Source organism: Lithobates pipiens, unplaced genomic scaffold (assembly GCF_037356315.1).
Source record: "Lithobates pipiens isolate NorthernLeopardFrog02 unplaced genomic scaffold, aLitPip1_a1.2 Scaffold_8, whole genome shotgun sequence".
Lineage (NCBI taxonomy): Eukaryota > Metazoa > Chordata > Amphibia > Anura > Ranidae > Lithobates > Lithobates pipiens.
The window spans coordinates 616,516,988-616,531,742 of record NW_027507903.1 but is presented as its reverse complement, the minus strand read 5'-3'; the positions used below and the strand labels follow the sequence as shown (position 1 = coordinate 616,531,742).

General features: G+C 42.8%; 1 protein-coding gene across 1 annotated transcript in view; it reads right to left on the bottom strand.

Moving 5' to 3' along the window:
- Positions 1-14,755, bottom strand: part of DNAH2 (dynein axonemal heavy chain 2) — a 328,965-nt gene that overhangs the window by 96,345 nt on the left and 217,865 nt on the right. The window contains exons 41-46 of the mRNA XM_077470685.1: positions 13,718-13,843; positions 12,403-12,621; positions 10,549-10,666; positions 8,387-8,523; positions 5,437-5,574; positions 2,815-2,973 (exon numbers count right to left, since the gene is read on the bottom strand). Coding sequence (XP_077326811.1) covers positions 2,815-2,973; positions 5,437-5,574; positions 8,387-8,523; positions 10,549-10,666; positions 12,403-12,621; positions 13,718-13,843 — 897 coding nt within the window. The remainder of the gene's footprint in view (positions 1-2,814; positions 2,974-5,436; positions 5,575-8,386; positions 8,524-10,548; positions 10,667-12,402; positions 12,622-13,717; positions 13,844-14,755) is intronic.

Genomic DNA, 14,755 nt, shown 5'->3' with positions numbered 1-14,755 from the left:
TTCCGGGGGGCCACGGACTCTAGCTCTGTGGCTGGCCAGAGCCACATAACGTCACTACCATGTATTTGAGTGGGAGCCATCAGCCACGGCACATGCTGGGGGAAGAAACGGCATGGTGGTCCGTTTCTTCACAGCGCATGCACCGATGAGGACATCGGTGCACTACAAGTGAAATATCTCCTAATCACGTTTACCTATAGGCTTACCTATAGGTAAATGTCACACAAAAGGGTTTACAACCATTTTAACCCATAAGTGATTCACAAACAAAGTAAAAGGTATATGTATACTCATACAGGTCATTGAAGAACAATTGAAGGCAAATTAATATTTAGCTTTTTAGTGCTGTCTTTGTCCTCATTTGTCCTGTTTATCATTGAAAGTGAGAGTAAAAGAAAATCCCAAATTTTGGGTTGTCCCCAGAAAAGTAATAGAGAGAAAATCTTCCAATGGGCACACTAGTACTGGTGACCTGGGGGCCCCAAGAGATTACCTTAATTTGCAAGGATTTCCTCTCACTTCCTGTTTGGAACAGGAAATGTAGGGAAATCTCCCCAATGGGATACAGATGGCAAAAAATAAAAAAGATCTGACAGGGGTTATAACCCTCACTTGCCCTATCCAAAATGAAAAAAAATGTTCCCAATAGTTCTACTTTATTGCTTTATTCAAAATGACCACGGTAATATAATAACCTTATGTTCCATACATAGGACAAAGAAAAATAGATATAGATGGAGAAGGGAGGAGAATAAAAGAAATGGGGGAAGGATAAAAGGAGAGGAAAGAGAGAATTTCCCCCTCACTGTGGCCTCACATTACCATATCGAGATTTGTGACCGATTCTCTATTTATGGAAGCATTTCTGTGAAGTTTTGGGAAAATCCGATTGCAGACATCAAATAATTTAGAGCATCTTTTATAAAGATTTGCAGTCAGTTTTTTTTATTAATTAAAAAAAATGCAATTTATCCATCCACTCACTTATGGAGGGTGATGTAGTGGATTTCCAGTATCTGGGGATAACCTGATCTATGAGAAATAACTGGAGTAAGCCTTTTTTTAGAAAAGGCTATATAGCCTGGGAAACCTGAAAGAAGGGCGAGTTGCAAGAAGCGGGATACTAAGGGGTAAGGTGTGGGAACAACCCCCAGATATGGCTGGATGATTATGACATCTCCATCAGGGGTTAGGTACTTATGGAAAAAATGGCGTGTAGCCTGGAAGGAGAACAGTACCACCTAGTATTTTAAAGTTTCTTTAATGGTTACAATGGAATGGGAGACATGATAAGGGCTTTAGCAATGTCATTAACTGATAAACTACAGATTACTTATTTTTCCCATTTCGTTAAATACCGTATTTATCGGCGTATAACACGCACTTTTTTCCTCTTAAAATCAGGGGAAAATCGTGGGTGCGTGTTATACGCCGATCCCCGCCAATCTCCCCCTGATTGTAAGGAAACAAGCGAGCAGAGCCGAGATACACAAAGCAGAAGTACACTCGGCTCCTCTCGCAGTCCCGCCCACCTCCACTGATTGCGAGAGAAGGAAGCACCGCTGACATACAGAAAGCTGAATGTACATCGGCTAGTCTCGGCTCCTCTCGCGGTCCCGCCCCTGACTGTGAGCAGAGCCGAGTCTAGCCGAAGTACACTTGGCTTTCTTTATGTCAGTGGCGATCGCTCCTCTCCTCTCACAATCAGTGGAGATGGGCGGGACTGTGAGCAGAGCCGAGTAAAGCAAAAGTACGCTCGACTTTCTGTATCCTGGCTCCGCTCGCCCCTCTCCTCTGTCCGCAAACAGTCAGTGGAAATCGGCGCCAAATTTAAAACAGGGAAATGCTGCAAAGAGACTGGCAAGGCTGCAGATGGACACTGGACAAGGCTGCAGATGGACACTGGACAAGGCTACAATGATGGGCAAGGCTGCAGATGGTCATTTTAAGGCTGCATTGATGGGCATTTTCCTTAAAATTCCCTCCTAAACTTGGGGTGCGTGTTGTACGCCGGTGCGTTATACGCCGATAAATACGGTAATATGGAGTCCCAGGAGTGGTGTTAGTAAATGCAGGGATTATAGTGTGTATACCATACCCATACCATACCATACCCAATGAGCCACCAGCACCAAAGCATATTACCCAAAATGCTGTAATGACGTCTATGTAGAGGGCATCCGTTACAGGCGTTCTTAAGTTGAAAATAGACCAACCTTTGCCCTGGGGTCTAAGTTACTCTAATGATTCTTTAAGGGATGCATACAGTTGCAAGCCAAAGCTGTGTGTATTGGAGAGATAGTCACAGACCATAGGAACAGCCTAGAAGAAAACAGTTCCAGTGGGAACTCCGGATTGCCTAATACTGGGGTCATTGGGACCATGGGAGATGAGATTTTCAGCATCATGATAAACAAATCCCACACATTCCGAAGAGGTGGTAAAGAAAAAGGGAAAGAGATGAGGGGGTCGCATAGAAGGCAGGATCTGCGGCAGGGTTGTAGAAGAGATGGACGATATTAGTAATTAAATCCAAGACCATTGCTTAGTCTAGTTAATAGTGAATCTTTGTAATAAAGGTGTAAATGAGGTAAGCCTATACCTCCACCCTGTTTTGTTTAAAAAGGATATCATACCGAAGATGCACCAAGAAGCTTGCCCATACATAGCAAAGAATATAGTAAAACAAAAATGCATACAGAACAAAAGAAGATACAAAACCTCAAAATGTATACAAAATTCACCCAAATTAAAACTGACCCCAAATCCTTACATTTTCTCTTCAAGGCTGTTCACCTCTTACAGAGGACTCACCCCATTCTCTGGTGTGGCCAATGACTCATACAGCTTGCAGAGGGAGATGACCCCGCTGGTCTCCTCTTGCGATACAAGGTCCTTGCAGTTTTGGTGTTTGTACTCCAGTATCCTCCCCACGTATTTGTCAAACATACGCTGGAGGCTCTCCGCTTCCATCTGCACAATAGACAGTATTTATTAACCCAACACCAGTTCATAGAAAATTAAACCACTCAAGCTACAGACTGTAGTGTAAAAAGAGAACCTGGCCCCATTTTGGGACCAAATTTCTCTGCCCCCCTTTCTTTCACAATTATGTCTCAGAATAATGAGCTCCTGGTTTTCAAGGTTCATGATGAGGGTAAGATGAGTTGGTGTAGTGGAGTGGGCATTAACACAGCACTTCTGTTTAACAAAGATGACAACTATGTGTGGGAGGGGCTTCCTGTACCTTGTGACCAGGCCATGGATTTCCATAACGCAGGTTCAGTTCCTGTTGCTACTGGAAACCAACCACTAGGGAGGGAGCCTGAACATCGACCCCCTCGCTACCGGAGGAACTTTCACCCTTACCAGGCACCACACTTAATGACAGGTTGTGTCTTGAACTAGTGCTTGGTTACGCATAGCAACTTCACTGCTTCTCTGCTTGACTTGCTGAGTAAACTTGTTGTAGCTGCTGAACTTCAAATATCACAAATGCTTTACAGATGTTGGTTCTTTAGATACGCCAGACGAACATACACTCCTTTGAATAACTTCAGACCATGCTCAGAACAGTTAATGCAACTTTACTTAATAGTCTTTCAGCAATATAGTTTAGTGTTAACAGAGTCCATTTCCTAACCCTAACTATAACTGAATTGCTGCCCGGTCATACCTCTGCCCAGGGCGGTCTTTAAGGTAGGGCAAAAGGGGCAGCTGCCCTGGGCCCTATCATTGTTGTGGGGCCCAAAGCAGCTGCCTCATACTCAGTGTAAAGTGCTGGTACTAATGCTGCACAGCTCTGCCCTATTGTTGTATACAGATGACTCATCTGCAGACCCTGTGTTTACATGTAAATAACCAGCATTCATATGTAAATAGCAGCGGCATTGATAAATAAATAGCTGCGGCTGACAGTATTGATATGTAAATAAAGGTGGCATTCATATGTAGATCATGCCCCCCTGCACTGATGTGCTGTAACCTCTAGCAACCAATCAGTGAGCAGTATTACTGAACATTAATCTCTAGAAACCAATTAACAAACAGAAATCATTTGCTGTAACCTCTAGCAACTAATCAGTGAACCGTAATGTGTACTGTAACCTCTAGCAACCAGGCATTAAGCAGTAATGATATGCTGTAACCACTGACAACCAATTGCAATTGCTGCCTGATCTGATACAGTAAACTGATTTTAAGTCTAGCTGCTATTTATTGTATGTCTCAGAGCAGGTGGAGAATGAAATTGCATGGGGGGGGGGCCCAAGAAAATTCTTGCCCAGGGTCCAATCAATATTAAAGATGGCCCTGCCTCTGCCAGGTAGTAGTCAATGTTAGCATTCCCCAGGTGCTGGTTGATCTCTGGTTTAAGGTGCAGCAGTCCTCCTCACAGTATAAGTAGTCGAGTACAGACAAAAAGCAAGCCCTTGGAACTCAACTTTCCCCATTTTTTTATATCACAGCTATGTATGTAGGCTGGATTCAATATGCCCGGGAACTGTGCACACACTCTTAACTATTTCCCCTCTCAGCTTGGGCTAGCCCCTAACTAACTGATGGAGAAATAAACAACCTGACTACATATGTACATTTGTTGTTGCCTAGACATCAAACTTTGCTGCTTTTTAGGTTGCCTGGAGGGGGGATCTGGGACAACTGCACTGCTGAGTCTCTGCTGGAAGGGAGGGGTAAGGAGAGTTGAGGTGCTGAGTCACTATAGGAGAGAGGAGAAGGGTAAATTAAGCCGCTGAGTCCCTGCTGGGGGGGTCCTTGAACAACTTCAGGGCTTCTGCTATGTTCCCCACCATGTGGATTTTTTATCGTTTTGAAGGGGGCAGCAATCTGAATTGGCGCTTTTGTGTTCCTATGTGTGATGGATGCGCCAAGCTAGGATCTTCATACAGCAGTGTCACAATAAGGCAGTAAGTTATCTAGGAGCGGTGAAATTTTCCTTGCTTCTGTTTTGAACATCAAGGATGAATTGCTCCACTTGCTTGTTTTAAAGATCAGTTACTGCTTGTTAAGAGTATATAAACACTTACATTTCCATAGCCCAACCACAAGGTAAAAAGAAAAACAGAGCGGGTGCTATGTAGATCTTTAAACTCCTCTTTTGAAAAATGTTCTTTCTGGCTAGAGTATACAGCAATCTAAAGTGAAGACTAAATAGCAGCACATGCACAATGCCATTTCCACCAGGGTAAGAAGTGGGAGCTCCCCCATCTTTTCGTAAAAGGCTCAAGTTGGCATCTTATTAACTCTGTTTAGCTAAAGAGAATAAAGAAGCTTTGTTGATATAAAACTATTTCTTGGATGCCCCATTGTCAGGGACACAGAAACATGGGACATACAGCATCTTTTAATGGCCAGTTTCCTATGCTCTCTTCTCAACTACCACTTAGTCCACTAAATTTAAGAAGATTAGTATCTTACCTTAGATCTCTTCTCTAGCCAAGACTGGACATACGGCTTCCAGCCCAGGCTGGTGTGGTCGGTGAATACCATACCGCAACGTGACACTGTGGCTGGAGAAGCGACAGAAAGATCTGCAACCTCAAAGAGCAGAGACACCTGTGTACGGACAGACAAACAGACAGGTAAGCAATGAAGCAGCTGCTTTAATGACAGTTAAGCAACACGACTGTAGTAAACGTTCACTTTGAATGCCTGTCTATGGCACAAGCCTTACAAGTGTAAAAGTTCAATCTGAAAGGTGAACATTGTGATAAACCAGGTGCTTGGGAAAGTTTGGTCTAAATACCCAACCAATAGACAAGTAAACTTTTGCTCTGACTACCTCTCTAAAAAAAAAAGGCTGACATATGTTAAAGCTTAAATTAAGTATCTGCCTAAGAAATCAGCCCAACACCTAACACTAGTTATAGTGCAGCCCAAGACAAGCTCCATGTACAAAAGAGAGCATCACATGAAGGTCTAAGTGTACAAAGTTATGAGCATAAGCAGAAGGTTTGGGACTTTATATGAATAAGAATACAAAGTATTTTAATATTGGTAATGGTTCATTACAAGGAAATATAAAACATCTAACGCATTTCGGGGGCTTAAGGATCACCTCCTTCTTCAGGGCTTATGTGTGAAAGGTAATGAAAAGGACTTAGGGATGGCAGAATTACTTTTCATGCATCAGCCATCTAGTTAAGGAAGATCCTTAAGCCACATAAAATCTACGGATGTTGTATGTTGCCTTGCTACGAACTATAAATACATTGCAATCTTAGATCTACATGTGCTTTTTAGACTTTGTACATGTGGTTCCTAAATTCTGGGTCTCTTGTTTAGTGGTACACCATTTTTGTTGAGAGCAACCTACCAGAGTCCCAGCCCCCTATCATTTTTAATTTGACTTACTGATAATTTAAATCCAGTGCACATTTCTGCATGTTTAAGAGATAAGCCTGACAGTTTTGTAACTTCAGCTTGAGAACTTGTCTGAGAAACAAGCCTGATACTAGACGGAATTCAGTTTGAGCTAGAACACAGGTCAGTTTGTCTAGGACACAGGCCAGGTGCTAGCAGAACTTCAGTATGTGAGGAAATGCCTAAGAAACAAGCTTGGCACTGGTAAATATGGTGAAAGGTAGCACTGGATCCTTAGGGCGAATCTAGCGTATGTGTGATATGCTCCAAATGTCGAAGTGGAGGGTAAAGCTGCTCTCAGAAAACCATAGGAGCTTGTAATACGCTTGGGAGCCTTGAATGTGGACATTACATTTAGAAAACTTGAAGCAAACAATGATAAGTTAGTGGGCAAGTGAAATATCATAAGGTACAGTATTGTTCATTGAAACTTCCAACTCGTTTTGGAGGTATTAGAAAGAACAACCCTTTCTTCAAGGCTCAAAGATTTAGAGGACTGAAAAACTGCTAAATATAGTGTAGTGGCTCAGATAAAAGTGCCCTAAAAAATTATGTGCGGATGATGGCAAAGACTGGCTTCGCATTGCTGTTTCCATTTCACAGACAATCCTTCCTTAAGGGGGAAACCCAAGACCCCCAAAACACGATTGTACTTTCAATAAAAAAATATATCCTCTGATCTCTTCTTGCCCACTGACATAATTCCAGTGCTCAGAGTTTTCTTGAGTAACAGAAGTTAATTTATAGTACCTGTCTAAGAAACAAGCCAGAGAGAGAATAAAGAAAAGAGGACGCACCAGCCTTGTGCATTATCCTTTAGTACATTTATTTGTAAAAACAGATTAAAACAGATTTGATAAAAACAGACTAAAAACTACACACAAACATGTGAAGATATTCGATTTGTAAAAGTCTCCAAATGGTGGCAGTCAATCAAGGTAAAACAGTCCCCAGATGGTGAAGGTGAGGATTTAAGGACCACTGGTGGCTGACATGTTTTGAAGGGATACCTTCTTCCTCAGAATAAACAAGCCAGACCAGCCCTTTTCAACCAAGGCTCCATGGAACCCTAGGGTTCCTCCAGAGGCCACTAGGGTTTCCTTGAGAAATAAGCAATTTCTTCCTCTCAGGTAAGTTACCATTGACAACAATCTTTTTAGTTATTTGTAAGGAGGGTATTCTCCCAATGGCCACCAACATACACTAAGGGGCATACTTCCATCTGACCACCACGCTAATGTAATGGGCGCGGTGGATATAGTAATTATTGGCAGGGTTTCCCGAAGATATGAAAATTCTTTAAAGGATTCCTCCAAGTGAAAAAGGTTCAGAAGGGTTGAGCCAGACCTTAGTACACACCCAGTGTGAGTACCTGTCTAGAAGACAGACTGGATACTATTCGAAGTTCAGTATGACTATAAAGACAGGCCTGACACTAGAAAATGCCAAGTGTAAGTACCTGTCTACATTAGGCTACAGATTAGAAATGGCAGTAGGACATTTCCAAGTGATTCAACTGCCAAACAATATATCTTTACGTACATTGGGCACTGTTGCCAATAATTTTGCCAAGGGAGAACAGTCTACTGGCTAAAAAAGCAATCCAGGCCAACAGGCTTCCCCTGATAGGTGTCTGACATGGATGTGTAATGAAGTCACTGTAGCCCCAGGTCACATCATGTAAGCCAGCCTTTCTCAACCTTTTCAACACAGAGGAACCCTTGAAATAACTTTCCAGTCTCAGGGAACCCCTGCTAAAAATTGCTATATCTACAACTCATGATACATTAGTTTGATGGTCAGTGGGAAAAATTACTTAGGTCACTGGAAAGAATTACCCCCTTACCCCTCTTATCCCATGGAACCCTGGTTAAGAGATCCTGGTGCAATCTGATGATTTTGGTGGGATCACATGACATTAAGTAATATGCATGGAGAAGTGACTAGACACGCACAAGCCTTCTGTAAATATAATAGATTATTATTATTATTAGTATTAGCTCACCTGCTCCGGCATGGCGATTCTCTCTCCATTAATGAGGGTCAGGACTTTGTTATCATCCATGACGGAATTCATACTTTCTATCCACAAAGTGTCAACTGGCCCATCAAACACAATCCACTTCTCGTCTGGGCGCTCATCTGCAAATTAAAGTATATCAGATTGCTCTCTTTCCTCTGCGTAACACATAATGTACCTCTTTATTGATTTCCTAACTGTCCTCTAAACCACATCTTCCATGTCTTGCAGTCATTAGATAGTAAGCAGCATACCAGGACTTACTGTTCTCACACTAGTTCATAGAGCTGCTCACCATTTTGTCCTATCAGTGCTGAAAGATTTAAAGTCAAGGAGCTATGTCTTCTTTCTAGAGCAACCAAGAAGCAGCAAAACCAGAAGTGTCGGATTGACTTCATCTAAGAAGTGGGCACTTGGCTAGACCAGCCCATCGTACTGCTGAACCAGCAGGGAGGTATGCGATGGTGGAAATAAGCTGGGCCAAATGCTAATATTCTGGAAAAATCCACTATTTGTGTAGCACAGCGCTCCATGTACCAAAGCTCATGAGGAATTTGTAAGTGCACTTTTAAGAGACCCTGTTAGGTTTTTAAAGAGATAAAGACAGAAAATGTATGTAAGAGAAGAGCTAGTATACTCACCTCCAGGGGTGTACATACAGAGGTCACCATTGTGACCCAACCACATGCTTCAGGGGGCCCATGCGGACCCTCTGTACACCTGGATAGGAAGGCGGAGGGGGTGGCGGCACGCAGAAGAACCGATCCCTCCATGTAGCTACTGAATACCCACTTCTCCTCCTCTCCCTCCCGCAGATATTCAGCAGCTACAGGAGTTAAATGGAGGGCATCGACTCCTCCACATATCGCCCCCGCCGCCTCTCTATCCCAGTCCTGCTGCCCGGGGGCCCCTGTGTGCATCCCTGCCAGATGCACATAGGCCCCGGCTGGTAAATGTATAATTTAACGGCCCCTTCCTTGTCTTAATAGAGTCATGCTTAAGTTTATGAATGAATGGGAAGCTCTGTACAGAGCTTTTGCTGTCCATTCATTCTGTACAGCTGCAGAGAAAGAGACTGAGGAATCTTTCCTCAGTTTCTTTCTCTGTCTCAAAAGTGAGTCATCAGGGTTTTATTTAGACCCCTGATATTTCACCAAAGCCCCCTCAACAGGGTCCTAAAAAATATGTAGAAATAATAAAAAATACAATTCTAATAAAAAAATAAAATAAAATGAAATAGTAAAAAATTATGAAAAATTAAAACAACAAAAATAAAAACTACTGACACCAGTGGCAGAACTACCAGTGTGGCAAAGGTCGCACTTGCAATTGGGCTCGGAGCCCCCCACCATCGTGGGCCCTAAGACACCAAGAAGGTGGCCCACTGTGGGACCATTATAAAGGGTCCCACAATGGGAGTAAAGGGTCTCAGTGGGAAGGTCCCTGAGGGGGGGGGGGGCCTAAAGGTTTTAGTTATGCCTCTACACACCTCTCTGGTTGCCCATGACTTCCACCTCCCCTCCTCTTCATCATTCGACACTTCCGGGAGTGTCAGATGTCTGTGTCCCCCCACCGTGCGCCATGGTTCTTTCCACCTACACCATCATCACTGCTGAGTTCTCTGGTCATAGGATGAGTTAAAGGAAGAAACCAAAGTACATGTAGAGAAATATATACATCCGTGAAGAGTCTAACAAAGACTGCAGTGCTGGAATGTAGGGGAGGTGGGAATCACAAGCCATGAGCTGCTGTTTTCATTTCTTTAGAAACTTAACAGGGTCTTGCTAAGGTCTAGCCTTCTACCTTAGTTATATACATTTTTCCTTAGCTCTCCCATTGCTCTATTCACTGTAAGGAGTTACGAAAAATAACCAGCACTTCTGGATATGTGGCATACTTTGACTTTCCCCCATGTAGCACAGGTTCTTCACAACTGGCTGCTCAGGCACCAGTACATGATGACATAATATGGCTTACAGACTACATTGGTCTTTAGTTCCTTGCTTGCAGTGGTGAACAGAATGGTGGGAAGAGTAAAACAAGAGAGGTATGAGCTTAATGCCCTGTATGCCCAAAGTACAGCTTCCTTTAAGAAACAGCCTGCCCCAACTTTTATTCTATAAAGTTCTCTGCAAAAGTTGATGTACCTGCACAGGCTGTACGCATAAGGCTGGAGAGGATTCCATCTGTCCACTCGCTGGTTGTCAGATCATATTCACCATACAACTCCCCCAGAGACACGGCCTTGGGGTTCAGAGGAAATTCCTACACATAGGAGATAATATATAAAGAAAAAGAGAACCTATGCTTTAATAATCAACATCATTCTCTAAAGGTGAAAGATTTTGGTGGGGTTAGTAAAAACTATACTGTGTAGAGGAGAGTTGGTGATCACCACCAACTCTCCTCTACACAGTATAGTTTTTACTAACCCCACCAAAATCTTTCACCTTTAGAGAATGATGTTTAAATCATCACGTTCAGTGAATACAGCCGAGTTAAACCACCCGACAGCCTCTCTATCTCTCGGGGGCCTTTTGGCGGGATTCCTGCAATGAGTTCCTGGGTCTGCATAGTGGTTCTGCCCATTATGAGAGGTCCCCACCACCCCTGCTGGATTTTTATTTATTTTATATTGTGGAGAATGTAACAAGAGGAGCTGGTACACACAAAGGAGGGTGAGAACACCTCACTTGGGTGGGAACAGCCAATACTCCCAGGTGGAGAGGGACAGAGCCAGAGATCAAGGCAGGGAGATTTCGCTGATGGAGCATTAAAGGTATAAGTAGGACACCATTCACAAAGCGGTATGTTTCCCAATAAAAAATGCAGTAAAATACCGCTCTGCATTTTGTTTTGGTATTGCCAAAAAGCACTACTAAAATACTGCATTATTTTATGAAGTCTTGCAGTATTTCAATAGTGAAGACATGCTGTAATTTAACGCCTGGCACTAGCCGGCGTATTTATTAACATCAATAAATAGGCATTGTTAAAGAGGGGGCGGTCTCCCACATCCTTAACAACTACTAAACAACATGGTTTTTAAGGAGCGGGTGGCTGCCTTGACCTTATCAACTGATGAGTCATCAGCCGTCAGCAGGATTCCCTGTGGATAGCTGAAGCTAAAAAAAAGAATTGCCAGAAATAAAAAAAAATTGGGGTAACAAAAACGGCATGGGGTCCCCCCAGGTCTGGTATGGATTTTGAGAGTAACCCCATGCCAAAATCCACACCAGATCCTTATCCTCACCCCCGCCCTCCTAAACCATACCAGGCCTTATGCCCTCAACATGGGGGGGTGCTTTGTAGCAGGGGGGCTCTGCCCTCCTTCAAAGCACCTTGTCCCCCATGATGGGGACAAGGGCCACTTCCCCACAACCCTAGTCGGTGGTTGTGGGGGTCTGTGGGTGGGGAATTATCAGAACCTGGCCTTCAGATCCTGCCCCCCCCATGTGAATGAGTAGGCATACATAGTACCCCTACTCATTCACCCCAAAAAAATATGTAGTGTAACAAAAGATATTAGACAATTTTTGACAAGTGCTTTATTTAAAAAATAAAAAGGGGGCTTCCAGATTAAGTCTGTATGCCTGGACCACTTAATTTCCACATGCATTTTTATTATTTATTTCCTTCTGTGAATGGATTTTAATGCATGTATTTACTGAAAGTTTTCAGTGTTTTTCAGTAAATACCACAAACGGTCTAGTGAATATGACAGTTTCAGGATTGCATGAGATATTTCAGCAAAATGTACCCTGACACCTAAATATCCAATTCATTCTGTGAATGGAGCCCATAGAAGTTATCAGGGGCTGACTTGGCTAGACTACCTATAACTTAAATAGCTCTTTTTGATTAACAAATTCCATAATCTGCATTAAGTCAATTAAAGATGAAAAATAAATTATTTTAATGACAAGTTCTCTTTAAGGAATTCAATGAAATTAGAAAAAAAAATCAATCAGGTGGCAAATACGCTTTTGCTGGTCACTCACCCGCACAAGGTTATAGTTTGTGTCCCCACTGCGGTGCAGAGAAGACAGCGCCGACTGCAGGCAGCGCCAGGTAGTTGTCTTTCCGCTACAGGTCCTTCCGACGATCATGCAGGAGTGACGTGAGGATTTGGTTTCGTACAGTTGGATGACTTTGGCAATGGTGAACGGTGTGATTTGAAGGCCAGAGAGACGCAGTTCCTGCTCAATCTGGTCCCGGAGCTGACACAAAAATAAAAAAGGAAGAATGGCTTGCATACAGTGTTATATCTGTAGTTATACACAATGGGGGAGATTTACTAAAATTGATGCACACAGAATCTAGTGCAGCTGTGCATAGTAACCAATCAGCTTCCAACTTCAACTTGTTCAATCAGGCTTTGGTAATAAAACCTGGAAGCTGATTGGTTACCATGCACAGCTGCACCAGTTTTAGTAAATCTCCCCCAATATGAAACATATTTTACCCACTTGGGAAATATTATTAGCAGGGCCTGTTATTATTTATAAACAGCTTTAGTGGAGGTTACACAAAAATGTATGAAGCCATACCTCAATGTAAAACATACCCCAGATCCTCAGGGGTGCAACTACAGATCATTGGGCCCCATAGCAAAAGGAGCCTTAAGCAACCTTCCAGCAATTGATGGGCACAGTAGCTGCATTTGATGGCACAGTGGCAGAATTTGATGGGGCACAGTAGCGGCAATTGATGGGCACACTGGCAGCAACTGATGGGTACAGTAGCTGCATTTGATGGCACAGTGGCTGTGCTTGATGGGCACAGTGGCTGCATTTGATGGCACAGTGGCGGCAATTGATGGGCACAGTAGCTGCGTTTGATGGCACAGTGGCAGCATTTGATGAGCACAGTGGCCGCGTTAGATGGCACAGTGGCCGCGTTAGATGGCACAGTGGCTGCATTTGGTGGCACAGTGGCTGCGTTTGATGGCACAGTGGTGGCAAATGATGGGCACAGTGGCTGCGTTTGATGACACAGTGGCGGCAATTGATGGGCATAGTAGCTGCGTTTGATGGCACAGTGGCTGCATTTGATGTATTTTATTTATTTTTTCAAAAATTTTGAGCACCAGCCGCCACTGAATCTGGGTAGGGGGTAGAACAAAGAAATGGTGCTCAGAGGTGGATAGAGGGTGGAGTCAAGAGGTGACTCGGAAGAGTTCCTTCACCTATTCTCTGAGAAAAAAGCCCTGAAGATAGGTAATAAAAAAGGAAGAGAAGAAGAACCAAGGAAGACAAAATATAAGCAGATTAAACTTTAGTACACATTACACATGTTTTTATTTCCTGGGCTCACCTTGCCGTAATCTGCTGACGGTGCATCTATGCCCGGGAAAAGATCATGCATGATTCCATTGAACAGAGGGAGGTCCACAGAGGTGAGCTTGGCTATGTTCATGTCTTTCATTGACATGATGAGAATCTGAGGAGACAAATGGTGGGAGATGAGTTGTGAACTGGCACTGCTTTCAGACAGTTTATTAAACTGGGAGGAGCTGGGAACACAAGTCTAGAATCTCACTGTAATGTCCCCAAAAAATAACACCCACCACCTTCCACCTGCATTAAAAATAAATAATACTATATCATATTAATAATAATAATATAATAATATAAATGTACAACGTACAGTATAAATATCTTAACCCTCTTGTATTTTATTGTATTGTAACTGTATTGTCTGCCTTTTTTTTTTTCAAACAATAATTTTTATTGAGCTTTTAGTTTTTTGCATACATGCAACCATACAAACAAACCACAACAAAAAAAAAAAAAATAACAAAAAGATAGGGGTGTATAATACACCAACTGATATTTCACATGCTTTTACATTGCACAGATATGTAGACATCCAACCTTACATTAGCACACAAAAGAATATGGATTACTCCGAGATTGTATGTATAGGGTTGCAAACCATCATAGGTTATTTAACATCACTACTGTCACACTATAACTTTCATGCTTCATGAGTCTCTACCTCCACTGACCATATAACCCTGAAAGTCCCCTCCCAGATCTCATGTTTAAGCAACCATCTATTGAATGTATTAAGCAACACATTTCTATCTAGCTGTTTGGGTATCGTTTGAGATATTAGCTAGTACACATCACTTTAGACCATAATTATTTGCATCACACCAACAGGATTATCTATTTTGGAGTGAAACCAGTGAAAATTGAGCCAGACCAGGCGTCGCTAGCCATGGTTCCCACAGTTTGTAAAATTTATGTGGCGTGCCCCTATTTTTGTAAACCTGTTGTTCTTTCAAGAGGGTATCATTTACCTGAAGACACCATTCCTCAAATGATGGAGGGCTGGATGACAACCATT